This window comes from Camelus ferus, chromosome 13 (assembly GCF_009834535.1).
Source record: "Camelus ferus isolate YT-003-E chromosome 13, BCGSAC_Cfer_1.0, whole genome shotgun sequence".
NCBI lineage: Eukaryota > Metazoa > Chordata > Mammalia > Artiodactyla > Camelidae > Camelus > Camelus ferus.
This window is the reverse complement of record NC_045708.1, coordinates 45,492,200-45,508,412: the sequence shown is the minus strand read 5'-3', so window position 1 is coordinate 45,508,412 and position 16,213 is coordinate 45,492,200. Positions and strand designations below refer to the sequence as shown.

General features: G+C 34.4%; 1 protein-coding gene across 4 annotated transcripts in view; it reads left to right on the top strand.

Annotated features, from left to right (window-relative positions):
- TM2D1 (TM2 domain containing 1) overlaps positions 1-16,213 on the top strand; it is a 76,422-nt gene that overhangs the window by 30,850 nt on the left and 29,359 nt on the right. The window contains exons 6-7 of one of the 4 annotated variants that reach the window (XM_032494428.1): positions 9,823-9,954; positions 11,371-11,694. The exons of the other annotated variants lie outside the window; for them this stretch is intronic. Of the exons in view, the coding sequence (XP_032350319.1) occupies positions 9,823-9,933 (111 nt within the window). The 3' untranslated portion in view covers positions 9,934-9,954; positions 11,371-11,694. Of the gene's footprint in view, positions 1-9,822; positions 9,955-11,370; positions 11,695-16,213 lie in introns of those variants that run through there. 4 annotated transcript variants of the gene reach the window in all.

The window sequence follows — 16,213 nt, the reverse complement described above, 5'->3', positions numbered from 1 at the left end:
GCAACATATGGACCAATAAGGTACCAGAATTAAACAAGGAAAATATTTGGTTTTAAAGTTGAAATTTTCCTGTCTTTATTCATAAACATATGCCTAACCAAATATCCTGCCTTCTCTGACTGTGGGACAGGCAAGCAGGCATGAAGAGGCTAAGGTAGTTGTGCACATATGCTTGGAAATGGGTTTCTCACTTTAAATGAGGATCCAAGGAATTTGATGTATCATTGGGATTCCTCAAGATATACAGAATTTGGTATCTTTTAAACCCAGTCATTTAGTTAATATTTCACACAAGGTTCTTTCTTTGGTGATACCAGTACTTTCCTTTGTAGCTTTATTTATATCAAATTATAAAGCTTATTTGATTCAGCCATTGTTTTCTGGTACATGTATACCTAAAAACTTTTCAGAACTGATAGTTCTTAAAGATCCAGAATCAAGACTATTGCATTAAGAAATTGTTGAGGTAGAATTAGAGTTTGAATTTCTGCAATGTATTTCCCTAAATAAGACATTTTGAAAGGGATGGTCACTTTAGATTGCTTCAGATTGGGGGATAAATAAATCACTTTTTTAAAGTAGCTAAATATGTGTAACCTTATTCTGCATGTCATTTAATATACTTAACATGTGACGTTGGCTACATTAGTTTTAGAGAATTGTATTTTCAGCAAGTCAAATAACTTTAAACTATAAATGTCATAAACTGTGTTAATTTTTTTGTCTTGAATGTATTTTTTCAATTTCTCATAAAGCTTTTACATCTTTTTGTTTATTCTTCTTTCCTTCCTCATTCTCTACATCCCTGATTTCGTTTCTTTTTGCCATTATATATTATTCCCCAGTGAATCAGTGTTTTTCTCTTGGGCTGTGATCCCAGAAACATATTGTGCATGAACTCAAGACCTATAAAAACATAATTTACTTCCCAGTGTTTATAACAAAAATCCAGGGAAATCCTGTTTAAAAAATTAGGTCTACTTATTTCATCTTTGAACTAAAACAATATAAGGTATAGTGCACATATTACTAAAGTAAGCTTTCCGTGTTGTTGTATTTACTGAAAATACTTTCATGAGTTTATGTATTTGTTAATAAACTTTTGAAGTTTCTTCTGTTTTTTGTTCTTAAAAAATATGCAAATAGCGTTGTGTGAATGAATGGTATGAAACAATACATATGTGTTAATTCAGTTCTTTTGTGCATTCAGCAAAATCTAAATCAGCAATACATGTATAGCAAATAGTCTTTCAATTATAGGTAACTATTATATGTAACTGCTGTACATTTAGTTATTCATAAGGCTGGTCTGAAGATTTCAAAACACTCATTTTTTTGTACTTGTATATATTTACATACATCATAAAGGATAGATTACATAATTTGGTTTTTTATCAGAAAAGGTTGAGACTATTTTGATTTCATTTAGACCTCCTTTCTCACACAATCAGGACATTTTTAATTATACCAAAACCACTGATGTGTACTCCACCAAACAAAAGAGAAAGGAAATTTCTTCTGTTAAGTGGAGACAAGACAGCCACAACTGAGAAAGATGAAAATGGGTAGACAGAAAATGGAAATAACTATGAATTGGAATGTAGAGCCTTGTTAGAAGGAAGTATCATGTCAGGGTTCTTCGTGACAATTAAAAAAAATTCTACCCATTGTGGAAGAAATTGCTTTTATTTTCATTCCTATTAACATTGCAGAGTGAATTTCCTTAAAGGACTAATAACTATATAAGCAAAAAAATTCACAAAAGCAGTATAAATCTCTAAGACATATATGAATTTTATAAGTAAATTTATCAAATAATCTCATTAGTTTGGCATTTAATCTATGTAATTCGTTTTAGCACTACGTTATATGCTGTTTTTGTATTTTTTTTTAACTTTTACACACTAGGTTTGACTTTTCACATATAAATTTCTTGAGGAAAAAACGATTTTTATTAATCTATATCACAATAGTATACTTAGCATACATAACATAGAGTATGCTCTTAAAATTTTTGCTGATTTAAACTGAATGCAGTATGTGAAAAGTGTGGCTTTGTGCCAGTTATAGGGAAGACGAGAGGCTAAAAATGGTAGTTTTTACAAAATTTTTTCTTTAGGGCTTTAAAGTTCTAAATTTTGTAGGGTCACTTGAGAGTTAATGAACAAAAATAAAGTTGGTATGATAAATTATAAATAGTAGGTTTTATGTCATCAGTGAAAATGAGTTTATTGAGCACCAATTAGGTATACTAAATTAGGAATAAGTCCTTGCTCTATAAGTTGAGGTCCTTGCCCTAAAGAATCTTAGAATTTTATTTTCCCAAAAGTGTTCTGAGAATAAGATCTCACTTATTATCAGAAATATTCCATTGGAAATTGCAGGCTGAAAAAAAGTTATCTTGATTTTATCCTGTTTAAATTCTTTGGATTTTACTAAAAATTTTAAAAGCTCAGGCTTTTCAGTTCAGAGCATAAATAAGGCTTGGTTTATAGGTTCACTTCTGTGTAAGCCAGTTTGTTTTGTCAAAGACTTAACCTACGCCCTTGCCCTGTGAAATACATGCTATTGATCAAAAGAAGGACTAAATATGTAATCACCCTAAATCTGTTACCACTACTGGAAAAGTTGGTCAAAGTCCTTGATAGTTCACTGGATGTAGGACAGCAATATATAAAAAACAGATAGCAAGTCTTCCAAATAGCTCTCTGTATCATTTATTTAATCCTGGTGTGATGTATTGGGGAAATAAACTGGAAAACGGAGGAGCCTGAATTACCAGCTGACCTCTGCTCTGTCGCGTGAGCTTAATTGAGTAGATTTCACTTAGTTGACTTACCTGTGGGCAGGTTTTTATTTAGTGAATTAAAGGAATGTTCAAAAAACAAACTAGTCCTGAGACCGAGCCCAAAGCTGTGTTTTCCTCAGGAGTATAATGGTGAATCTTGCTCGTTTCTTGAGGAATAACATTTATATTGGTCATTTAGGATTAGTACTAATCAGTCTTTAAATGAAGTCAGGGAGTCTAAATGTATAACTTCTGGACTGTGTAAGAATTTGGATGCTTAATTAAAATGGGACTAATCAGATGGTTGTAATGGCCTCATATTAAAATTAACCACATACAGAAGTCAGCTCTGGACACTAACATGTAATTTGACTTTTAAGAGAATATGAATTTACTTCTTTGGGGAATTGGGAGGGACACAGGTCGCATCATTATCCTGTAATTGCAGATAGCTGTGTCATTTTACTTTTTCACCAGGTTAATAGGTCTTCTGGAGATGCTTTGCCCTTGCCAGTGTTAACATTTGTATTCTTTATTTGGAGAAACTCGTAAGTGGATTAGATAGAAAAATGATACATTGATAGACTTGTATAAAATGTTAGTTTTTTCCTTTCACTCCTTAATTCACTCATAGCATTTTAAATGTATAACACATTTGAGTTACCTAAGCAGTCCGACTTCAACAAGGCAAAGCCAGTAAATGAGGGATTATGTCTGTTGCTAAAGTTAGGTGTCAAAGTACAACCATGTTTTTTTCCTTTAAGTAATATATTTTTATTAGAATGCTACTTAAATATATACAAAAATACACTTTCCACTAACAAAAATCAGAAGTTTATAAATTACAAACAAAACTGCAACACTGATAAAGTTCAAATAAAGTAAGCTCCTTTTGTGTGGTAAAATATATATATATAATATTTGCCATTTTAACCTTAGAAAGTATAAAGTTTATTGGCATTAATTGCATTCAGGATGTTGTGCAACCATCACCATCATCTATTTCCAAAACTTTTATCACCCAAAACAGAGACTCTGTAACCATTAAGCAATAACCTCATTTCCCGCTCCCCCTCGTCCCTGATAACTTCTGATCTACATTCTGTCACTATGAATTTGCCTATTCTAGATATTTCATATAAATGGAATCACATAATATTTGTCCTTTTATGTCTGGTTTATTTTGCTTTGGACAATGTTTTCAAAGTTAATTGATCTTGTGGCATATGTCAGAACTTAATTTCTTTTTATGGCTGAATAGTAACACTCCACTGTATATATATACCACGTTTTATCCATTCATCTAGTGATGGACACTTGGGTTGTTTTCATGTTTTGGCTGTTGTAAATAATGCTGCTATGGATTGTGCACAAATATTTGTTTAAGCCTCTGTTCTATTATTTGGGGTCTATATCCAAGAGAAGATAAACTTTTTTTTAATTGAAGAGAATATCTTCATGACTTTAGAGGGGTTAAGCTTTCTTAAACAAGATCTCAAAAACATAAATCATAAAGGGGAAAAAAATCGTTGAATTTGATTATATTAAAGTTAAGAAACTCTTCTGCAAAGGATACCGTTGACCAAGTTAACAGTTAATAGACTGAGTTAAAGTAATTCAACAGGAATTAATATGTGGGATGCACAAATAATTTCTGCAAAGCAACAAGAAAATGATAAAGAACCTAATAGTTAAATGAGCCCAGTAAACTAATAGGTGATTCAGAGAATCACCCAAATAACTAATGTGTAAATAAAGAGATACTTCTGGGCATTTAACCCCCCAAAACTCATATGCCTGTCCATAAGGGGACATTGTACAAAGGTGTCTGTTGTTGCACTGTTTGTGGTAGCAGGAAGTTGGAATTAACCTAGCTGTGTACACCAGTTGGAAGATGGATGCATTCTCTGTAACACTGGGCAGCCATTGAAATTTAGCGCTTATCTAGGTGTACTTACAGCCACGTGGAAATGTCTTAAAATCTTAATGTAGTGTGAAAATAGTTTGAAACTAAACAAGATCTACAATAGTATCATTCAGATAAATTAAAAACACATATTTATTCAAAGAATATCACTTTTTTAAAGAATAAATATGTATCTAAGTCATATCAAATGAAGTGTATGCCCATTTGTGTGGGTGCCTATGAGGGGGTGAGTGGAGTTATTAAGAATTAATATGAAAAAAAGTGACAATGAATATATATATGTTCATGTGTAACTGAAAAATTGTGCTCTATACTGGAATTTGAGACAACATTGTAAAATGATTATAAATCAATAAAAAATGTTAAAAAAAAGAATTAATGTGGAGATCGAGGATTAAGAACAGAAAAATAACAGGAAATATGGTGACCACTGCTTAATATTCTTGACTTCTAATTTACTCTTCTTACTGTAGACTTTATACCTATAGAAAAGCCTACCCCTCTAAGTGAACGTTTATATTGCAAATTAAATTTCTCTCAATTCCTCCAAACCACCATGTACGGTCTCCATAGAAGGAGGGTGTGGTGGGATAAAAGATACCCTTGTCGAATCCCTGGAACCTGTGAATATTGTCTTATTTGGGAAAAGGGTCTTTGCAGGTGTGATTAAGGTAAGGATCTTGATATGAAGAGATCATCCTGGATTATCTGGATGGTCCCTAAAGCCAATGACAAGGGTCCTTATAGGAGGTGGAGCAGGAAAAGACACAGACACAGAAACGAAGGCAAAGTGAAGACAAAGGCTGAGATCAGAGTGATAAAGCCACAATCCAGGCAATGCCAATGAATGCCTTAGAATGTATTGCCCACCAGAGGCTGTGAAGGACACGTGGCTGGGCCAATACCTTGATTTTAGACTTCTGGTGTCTAGAACTGTCAGAGAGTAAATTTCTGTTGTTTCAGTCCACTAAATTTGTGGCAATGTGTTGCACTAGCTACAGGAAACTGACACAGAGGGATATGAAGTTGCTTGCTTGTGGTTTTAGGGCTTCTCACACAAGATATTGACACACTTTGTGCAAAATAGCTTCCCACCACGTAGTGGCCCTCCTGTTTCCCCTCTTGTAAGATGAAGGCCTGTAGCAGCCTTTTGGTCCATTAATTGGTAAGTGGTCGTTTTTCTCCCCATAGACTTCAGAAATCGGTCCCAGCTTAGCAAACAGAAATACTTCATGCTATAGAAGTTGACTTCAGACTATTTATTAGTAGAGAAGTAAACTCTTAATTTTAGGTTTAATACTCTGTTGTCAAAGAATAAATAGACATAGGCATAGTTAACTGAGTAAGAAATTTCTCAATGTGGGGTAATTTTTTTAATTTGTTATTTTATAATTAATAATATACTCATAATAAAGGAGTTTATAATTGGCACATATATTATACATAAGTGCATATAAGATGCTTAAAAACAAGTTTAATTTTTAATTTTGGTGAGGGAATATGGATTTGAATAATTGAAACCTTTGCAGCTGATAGTTTTATTAAAAATTAAGTAGGGAGAACAATTTCTTTGATGGTATAGTTTGTAGGAAAGCATGTTGACAGTACCTTGTAGAAGTGTTTCAATGTCTGGCATACAAGATATAGAACTTAAAATATAATAGATTATATAAATTAAATATATTAGAACATATAGATTCTCATATTCCTCATTATATGGATAAGAAAAACAGAGACCCAGAGAGGGTTGATCCAACAGCTGGTTACTGACAGTCTTCTCTTCAAGATTTCCTTCAGTCTGGTGCTTTACTGTGCTGACTTAGCTCGGGTGTCTTTGGAACAGCTCTTCAGATCATTTAGCAGAGAACAGCAGCTAGTGCTGTGCTTTGGTGATCTGGTAGTGGTGTGTAGGAGGCTGTGAAGACAAGTGTGTTATCTCGAGTTTTTGGCTGTAACAGAAACCTCAATTTATATTGGCTTTAATAACATGGTATCCTATTATATTATATACCAAGAATCTGAAGATAAGGTAATTCTAAGAGTTGTTAGTTTCGAGCTAGAAGATGTACTGAAAGACCCCAGTTCATCATTCTTTCCTTCCCTGCCCTCTTTCCCTCCCTCCTTCCTTCTTTTCCTCCTTTTTTCCTCCTCTTTTCTTCCTTCCTCCCTTCTCTTTGCCATCTTCAGTTCCTTTGGTTAGCACCACTTCCTATATAGTTATTTTCAGAGGCAGAAAAACACCTTTGTCCTAGGACACATACCTTCTTAAAAGCAAATAAGCCTCCCATCGAACTTATAGGTGATTGTCACACTGGTGACTGATTACTTGTCCAGGCTGGATTGGAATTACCACAATAGAACTAGTCATTGAGGAACCAGAATTACATAGTTTGAGAGAAGAGAAATGCCGTGATAAGACTGTTAAATTAGGCATAAAATTGGATTATGTATTACCAGGTAATAAAACTATAGCCTTTGGGGCTATCTTCTTTCCAGAGCAGGGGAAACAAAACAAAACAAAGAACTGAAACAACACCTTATCATTTTTCTATATGTTAACTGCTGACTTGACAAGGTTGTAAAACATCTGGGCCCTAATCAGTTTTTCATTAAACAGTTACATTTCCTGAGAGAGTCAAGTGAGCCTCAGGTGGACTTACTAGAAATACATGATATTAAAATGCCATCCAATCATATATTTTCCTTATTTCCGAGTTCTGAATGCTTTTCCCCCCACAGGAATAAGTGAGATTGTGCAGGAGATGGTATAGGAAGAAAAAGATAATAGGAATAAAGGCCCAGTTCCAATCTATGCACATATTCCAAGTTAGGCAAGTTTTTAACTACTGGCTAGGTTTCCCTTTTTCTTGTTTCCTTTATGTAGTCTCAAAACATGTAAATTCTTGTCACCATTCTCTTTCTTGGCTTAGTACTCATAGTAGTTTCCTCTGTGACCTTGCCATCAAAAAGGTGTTAATTTTTACTTAAGTTTGTAAATAACATACATAAATGTCAGGACAAAGCAATTTAATCTTTGGAAAGCAAATTCAAGTGCATGGCAGCACCTAGCATGGTGTATCTAGCCAATAAGTGCTTTGTAAGTGTTATTTGAATATTAACATTTATATAGTTCATTGGGATAAGCTTCCTGTTGACATTGTATCTTACTCACTGTTTTGTGTTTAATGCCTAGCACAGTGCCTGGAATGTTGTAGCAATTAAATATTTGTTGGATAATTTTTATTTTTTTAGTTTTTAATTTATATATATATATTTATTGAAATATAGTCAGTTTACAATGCTGTGTCAATATCTGGATAGTTTTTAAAAGCAAATTCATTTTTAAAATGAAGAATGCTCTACAGCAGTGTTCTTTAAACTATGATTGCATAGCCCCTAAAAGAATTAAAAAAAAAAAAAATCCCTGCCCTTCACATGTTTTAAGTTGACATTTAAGTTTTCCATCACAAGTTTAAATAGTTTCAAAGGTATAAATTCTTTTGCAAATATTGATATATTTAAATAAAACTATTACATCAATTTTAAAATGTATCCAACAGAATGTAAATACCATAGAATTTTAAATATCATTTACCTAAAAATGAGCCATTCCTTCACTATTACAATTTTAACATTATTTATTTTTCTTCTTCAATTTTCTTTTCTATTCTCATTCTTCAACAGAATTTTATTAGGATAAAATTCCTAATGTAATATATTTTTATGCTTGAAAAATCTTCTACTGATCATATTATTCATTAAAATTAAAAGGTTTTAAGATTTTCTGTGATTTCTAGGTTGTCATGATTATTGATATACAATTGATCAAAATAGCATAAACATGTTAAAATATTAGCAAATCACTTTCAAGCTAAAAAAAGTAAAATGTTACTAGGAATGCATTTTTTTTTAATTGAAGTATAGTTGATTTACAGTGTTGTGTTTCTAGTATACAGCATAGTGATTCTGTTATACATCTATATATATTCTTTTCTATATTTTTTTAATATAGGTTACTACAAGCTATTGAATATAGTTCCCTGCGCTATACAGTAGGACCTTGTTTATCTATTGTGTGTGTGGTAGTTTATATCAGAATGCATCTTTTGAATAGGATGTGACAGAGCATATTTTTGTACTCTGATTAAAGGAGATTACCCTAGGTCCAGTATTTTGAATTACCCCCCTTCTTTGACATATCAGAGATTTTTATTCTGCACAGCGATGCGCCATCATAAGACTCAGGGCATGCTTTCATGCGAGGTGTGCTTTACTGTTGTCCTGGTGGAGGAAGGATCACAGTGAAAGGGAAGTGGGAGTGATGGTATCAGCAGGTCAGTTTTACAGTCAGTATTTATGCAAATTAAAGACCTCAAAATGGATTCCCATGAAACTATCTGGGTTTACATATACCTTGGTAAGTCTTTGTGTACCCTTAAGACTACAATTTGAAGTATCTTAAAGGATAAGTTGTAGAGGTCATGTTAAGTGGATTGTCACAAACGTGATTAATCAACAAGACTATTATAATGAGAGTGTGTTGTTTCTTTCTGTCTCTTCCTTTTCCATTCCACGTGATTCTGGTAGGACTGCCCGTCATACTACCTCATCTAGAGGGAGCCTGGCCTGGCCAATCATTTTAATCTTATTCCCTTGGATACAGTAGTTTGTTTAGCAATGGGCTTTAAAAACCAGACAGATCAATCAAAGTCCTCCCCTGAAATTGGTGTATAAACATTGAGGGAAAATAATTTTACTTTCTTTCTATTGGAGCTGCTGAGCTGTGAAGATGTGTATCTTGAAACTGTTGGCAACCAATTGGAAGTGCCCGCCTGCAGACTGAAGGCAGGCAGGTCAAACCAAGGGCCTCATGGGGCATGGAATTTCAGCCCTTGTGGCCTCTGTTCCTGCAGCTCTTGATCCTGTGAGCTTCCCCAGTATCCCAGTTTCTGCGTGAGCCACTGAATTACTTTTTTTGCTTGAGTTAGTGTGAGTTGTATTTCTGGTGCTGCTGAAATAATTTTATTAACAACTAAGGAAAGTAAACCCAAAGTATTGTGAAAATATCTTTTATAAAATAAATAATTTGGAAAATTTTCTCTTCTAGATTGTTGGACCTTCAGATGGAAGTAGTTACATTATAGATTATTATGGAACCAGACTTACAAGACTGAGTATCACTAATGAGACATTTAGAAAAACGCAGTTATATCCATGAATATTTTAAAAAAAAGAAACAGTAAGTGATATGTATATGTGATCTTATTATAGTATCTGTATAAAATTATGAGAATTTGAGAACCAGAGAAATTTTAAGAGATCATCTCATGATATAAACCTGTCATTTTGCTTACCAGGAAACACAGGTCTCTAATCTTTTGTAAAGCATTTTTACGTGTGCTCATTGCTCCTACAGTTCTCAATTCAGACTCTCTTTCTTTGCAGTGAATATTGTTAAAGGACAACATCCACAAGAAAAAAAAAATCAAAGCAAAAAGATATTCCATAGTTTTATATAATAGTTATGATGAAAGTATGTGTTGGAGATTAATAAAGTGTATCTTTTCTACTGTTCATCCTTCTTAGGGTCATATCCTTAAACTTCTTTCTTCTCTTTTCCTTTCCTAAACCTGAAAGTTGATACGGTTTCAACCCTGAACTACGATAAATACTTATTTTAACTTAAAATAAACCCTGCCAATGAGAATTATTAATTGGCCTTAGAACTGTCTAGCAGCTTTCAGGGGGCAGAGGGAAAAATAGGCTGAATGTTCTAGCCACAGTCATGGTCTTAGGGTTTTCAGTTGACTCTGTCTCAGATTGCTTCTAGAGGCCAGGAGAGGATGTTGTAGTGCATAAATAGGCTATGAAGTATAATTTTGCCCTTAGGGTAGATTTTTTTCATTTCTCATAGTAAAATTATTGGATATACTTTATTGTTATTGTCACGAGAGTTGAACAGTGACAGACCCTGTCAAGATCTGAGGAGTTTATTCAACTGATTGTCCAAAAAGATTTTCATATCTTCTCTTAAAGAATCTTTGGGTTTAAAATTAAAATGAAGCATAGAGATCCATGTGCCCCTCCTTACCAGGGAACAAATCGAGACCTAAGGAAGTTAAACCTGAGACACACAGCTAATCGGTGCAAAACTGAATCTAGAATGTACATCGTGCATTCCACTGATGGTTCTCCTCCTCCCACCCCCCAACTCCGTCATTCTGTATTAAGTATCTTCATTTTGGAAATTGTTACTCCTACTTTATGAGGAGGGTTGTGTAGTTTCACATAACCTTATTTTCATACTGTAAATTGTTGTTTCTCTTTTTAAAGCATATAGATTGTTTTAAACCTATAATGTGTGAAAAGTAAGCAAATGCAATTTAAAAAGCAATTCCATTCTCTGTGGCCTATTATATAAACATTTAATTGGAATTCCAGGCTCAGATTTAAAATTTAAAACTTGAAGGACCCATTGAGAAGGCAGAACTCTGCATTGTCATTCATATAATCTCCTACAGTACATACAGAAGTGCTCTTAGAGAAAGAGAAAAAGGTCTTGAGTAACTGAAGCATCAAAGTGTGCATCTGTAGTAACTTTGTTAGGTTCTTTTAAAATACTGTGTTTTAACAATATTTCTTCTTTCTGTTTTAGGATTTGGGCCTCCTTGGTTTTAATAACTCTTCAATATGTAGATTTCCAGATTTTCCTTTTTCCTTCTTCACATATCACTTCATGGATTCTGTGTAACTTTTTGTGTCTGTTGATGCTTTTGTTATTTTAGTTAAAAAAGTCTTTTATTCTGAGATTTATTTAATAGGACTTTCTTTGAAAGCTGTATGATAATAGAGTCTTTCTTAGGCTCCTGTCTCTGTGAGATAGATAGCTTATTACCCTGATGTTCTTTAATGTCTTTTCCAAAGCAAGTTGCCACTTGTCATTTTCGCTTCTGAAAAATAAAAGTATGACTTCCTCGCATTTTGTAGTGCTTTATTATTAAGAAGACCGTCTTAATATTGAATATTGCTGTCTTCTGCATTTTGATCCTTTGGAGCAGTTAATCCATGGTACAAACAAACACCATTTATGTTACCAGGGGCTGCAGCCTTGTGTATGACAGCCCACACAGTTTTCTGTAGCTTTCAGATCTGTCTTTGCCTTGGTATTCAGGGAGCTAAAGATCATCAGGGAGTCTGAAACCTTGAGGCAACACGGAGCTTCTGGCCTTGACTCGGGCCTCTGAAGTGTGAACTTGCTCCTTTTTGCTTTGGGAGTGATGCACTAGCTTTTGGAGGACCAGATGCTGACTCATCCAGCGCAGTGCAGTTATATTTGAAGCTGGATGGACAAGGTGGGAACATCAAACAGATGATTAATGTCTTCCGTCTGTTAGCACTGCCCGGCAGATGCCAGCGCAGGCGGCTTGAGCGATGCACCAGTGTCTAGAGGAGGCAGCACCGTACGTCAGCGCTGGGTTTTCTTACCGTGTTCAGAAGGGTTTTAAGAAGACGGAAAAACATGAAATGTTCTGTCCGCATAATACTGTCACACTTTTACTTTAGTAACAGGCGTATCAATTTCAAAATTACTGGGATCTGGGCTCCTCAAAAGTAAAAGCCATAATTTTTCATCACTAATTTCACTCAAACATATACAGTGTAGTACAGTTCACTTCATAATATGTTAGTCATTCAGGAACAGCTTCTCCAGTTGGTGGAAGATTATTGAGTATTGATACATGAAGTGAATTTGGATTGACTCCTAATATACACCAGGAATGGTCTCTGACTCATTCATTAATGGAAATATTGAATGTCAACCATGTGAGAGATACTGTTCTGGATTCTAGAATGCAGCAGTGAACAAAACACAAAACGTCCTTGCCCTTAAGGATCTTACATTTCCTTGGGGTTCAGTTTTTCACAGTGACATTTTTGGCCTCACGTAAGCTAGGTGCACATTTTGTAGTATCCCCTAGTTCTTTTTGGTTGCAGACTGCGCTTTGAAGTTTACTTCGGGATCACCTAAATTCAGATTTTAAACATCTTTAAGTTTCCATAGCCATGTAAATTCAATTATATAAGAAATACCTGCAGTCATATCTTGAAACTAATCTTGCTTCTTGCGTAATTGTTATTAACTTGACCAGGTGGGAAGCAGGTGCTTCTCAAAGTATTTATTCAAATAAGCTGTACTCCAAAAGAGTTGTTGGTCAAATCTAGAAATAAAGTCCCTTCACCATATACTCTTAAACCTTTAGACTTTAATTTCACTATGATTTCCTAAATTTACATGACAAGAAGACTGTAGTTGTTCAAGTTTGTGTAATTCCTTGTTGCCTAATACATGTAGTTCTTTTACAAATGGGTTTTCTGTCTTACTATTTTATTTTTATGTGAATTCATTTAAAGCAAGTTTGAGTCTCATCAAGCACTGTGTTGTTACGGCTGTTGTTAGTATTGTGTATGAGTACAAAGGTTAAGCCCTCGGTATGAGATGTTTTATATGATAACCCTGCTTTTAGAGCAGTGGCCAAAATTGTGAGAGATTAGCTCACTCATTCCTAGGTTTCTTCCTAAATCCCCTAGAGTAAAATGGAAAAGGATTCTTTTGATTCTGTAGAAGCGTTTACAAATGATACTACTTTAGCCTGAAAGGATTAATACAATTTCCAGAAGTACCTCTTTACCCAGGAAGGTTTCTTACCTCCACTGTATTGAACTAAAGAGCCTCTTTAAGACTTTAAAGCTTCTGTTATGTCTACAGCCAGCATTTGTTCGTGAAACTGCTAGGACTATAAGGAATATTAGTGTAGGGGTATGTTTTGTTTTACAAAAAATTTCTGTGTCTTTTCCCCTTATGTTAACCTAGAAGCTTAAGGCTAAGTATTATTATACTACTAGGCAGCTAGGAAGCTAAAATAGAGCTAATAGCAAGAAACCAGCAAAAAAAAAAAAAAAAAAAAAGAAAGAAAAAAGTTCTTTAAAGTCCAAGTAAGATGTTGGTTCCTCTTTCTCATTCAAGTACCTTAAATGTAGATATTCCCCCAGGGTTCTGGCACCTTCCTTCTTCCATTTCTCATTAAATCAGCATTCATTTTGCATTTTTCTATTTACAAAATTAATACAAGCTTAATGTGGAAATTTGGGGGAGATACCAAAAAAATGCAAAGAAAAAAATTCATTCCACAGCTCAAACATAACAATGTTAATATTTTTATGTATGTCTTAGTAGTTTTTCCATGCATGGAAATGATATATTATCCATACTGTTTTGTAGCCTGCTGCTTCACATCGTAAAGATTTTTCTATTTCAATAAGCCATCTTTTATAAAATTATTTTTAATGGCTACTGAGTATTTCATGTCTGTATCATTATTTGTGTAATTCCTTATTATTTGGTATTTAACTTCTTCCAATAAATAAACAGTGTAAATTTCTGATTTTTTCCTCAAGAATTATCATTCTTAGTCAAAAAGTAACCATATATTAAAGGTTGTTGATATATATATATATATATACATATATATATATATATATATATATAATCTCCTTAGTTACCAGGATAATAGAGAAAGAATGAAGTCAAATAGCCCCAACCCAGACAAAAACCTGTCAGTCAACTGTCAATTATTCTGGTGCAGATCAACTGCAGATAAAGTGCTGCAGGGCCCCGCAGCTGCCCCTTGCTCTGCAATGAGACCATTGCTTATGAGTGCTGATTGATGGTCCTCACATCTCTCGCATTCCTCACAACGGCTGAGAAGAGCCAAAGTTTCAGAACCGGATGGTTGTGAAGAGAAAGAGTGCTGGATGTGGGTTTGGGGGAATGAATGCAAATCTGTTAGTTTGCACAGGATGTCAAATAGTTGGTTGAATGATCTAACTGCCCTCTTCAAGACAAGAGAGAAGAGTTTTTAGGAATACATAGGAAGCCCATTCATAATGGTCTTTATTCTCTGCTGCGGAGAGGGAGAGGGAGGTGGGTAACTTTGGAAAATGAGAACAGTTACTCATTAGGAATGAATAAAAATTCAGTGCAGCACTGAGTACCCGGCAGAGTCCTGGAATAGTGCATTTGTAGCGGTGCTCATCCCTGTATCTTTTTAATAGCGCCTAATATCTTAATTCTTAGTAAATGTAGCAGTGCTCTGAAAACTAGTCATTGCCTGATGAAGAAACAATGTTGTTTACTATCTTATAAAGTAGGTATGTTTAAGAAAATGCTTGTTAAAAAATTAAGACTTAAAATCTTAAATTTTCAAGATTTTAACTTGTTAACATTTCCTTTTATTGCTGTTCGTGTGCATGATGTTAAGCTCTATAGGGTCTTCCTAAAAAGTCACTATCATTATCCTCACTTTACGGACAAGTAAGCTGAGTCCCACAAAGATCGAATCACTTGCCCAAGATCAGGAAATACGTGGTGAAGCCAGGATTCAAACCAAGGTCTATTAACTGCTCTCCTCCTGCAATGTGAGAGTTACAATCATCTAATTCTATGAGATATACTGCTAATGATTGTCTGAGAGATTTTTCTTAATATATGGTTTAATGTTTTCAGTAAAGATGGAATTATCTGCCTATACTGAGTCTTTTTGCTTGACAGTTTGCTGGTTTAAAGAGAAAGAACTTACTTTACTTACAACTTCTCAATTTTACATGATGCAAGTGCCAAAATGTTTCATGAATATCAAAATGAGACTATGACAGAACAGCGATGATTGTCGAAACCCAAAAATTTTTCTGCTGTTGCCTTATCTGACATTTGCAGCACTTTCTAGACCAAAAGTCTGATACTGTTTGTATGACAAGAGGAGAGATGTTAGGACCATACTGTCACGCTCTGCTTCGTCTTGCTGAGGTCAGATGCAGCTAGGGATATCTGTAGGTGGTGGGATTGCAAGTGACTTTTATTTAGTTTTTCTTTCAGCTTATCTGAACTTTCTAATTTTTCCACAATAAACGTGCATTATTTGCATGCATGTATTTGGCACAGTAAATAATAGTTTAGGTAAATTAAAACAACGCAAGACAATTTTGTTTTCTTTTTCCTCTCCCTCCTCTTCAGTATACGCTCACCCTGATTTCTAACATGATTCTGACTTTCAAAGAGCAGATAATATTCAAAAGAAAAAGGTAGATCTAACACATGATATCAAAGGTTTCCCATCCAAGCAGCACGATTTGATGGGAAAGCTCAGACTTCAAAATCAGGCCTGAGTTTGCCTCCTGTCTTTGCCACTTGTTTTTGTCACTAACGGTTCTGAGCCCCTCTGTCTTCATATAAATAGGGATAATAATATCAGTTAGATTAATATGATATAGATAATAGTCACCATTTATTAAACAGATTTTAAAGGAATGGAATGTTGGAGGCGTTGGGAAGTTCCATCAGGAATTTGCAAGGGGTTCCTCGTACCTGGGCAGTAGTATGGTTATACCTTGAGTCAAATACCAGTGGACTCAAAACTTCCTTTACAGAAGGAAGGTGGGAT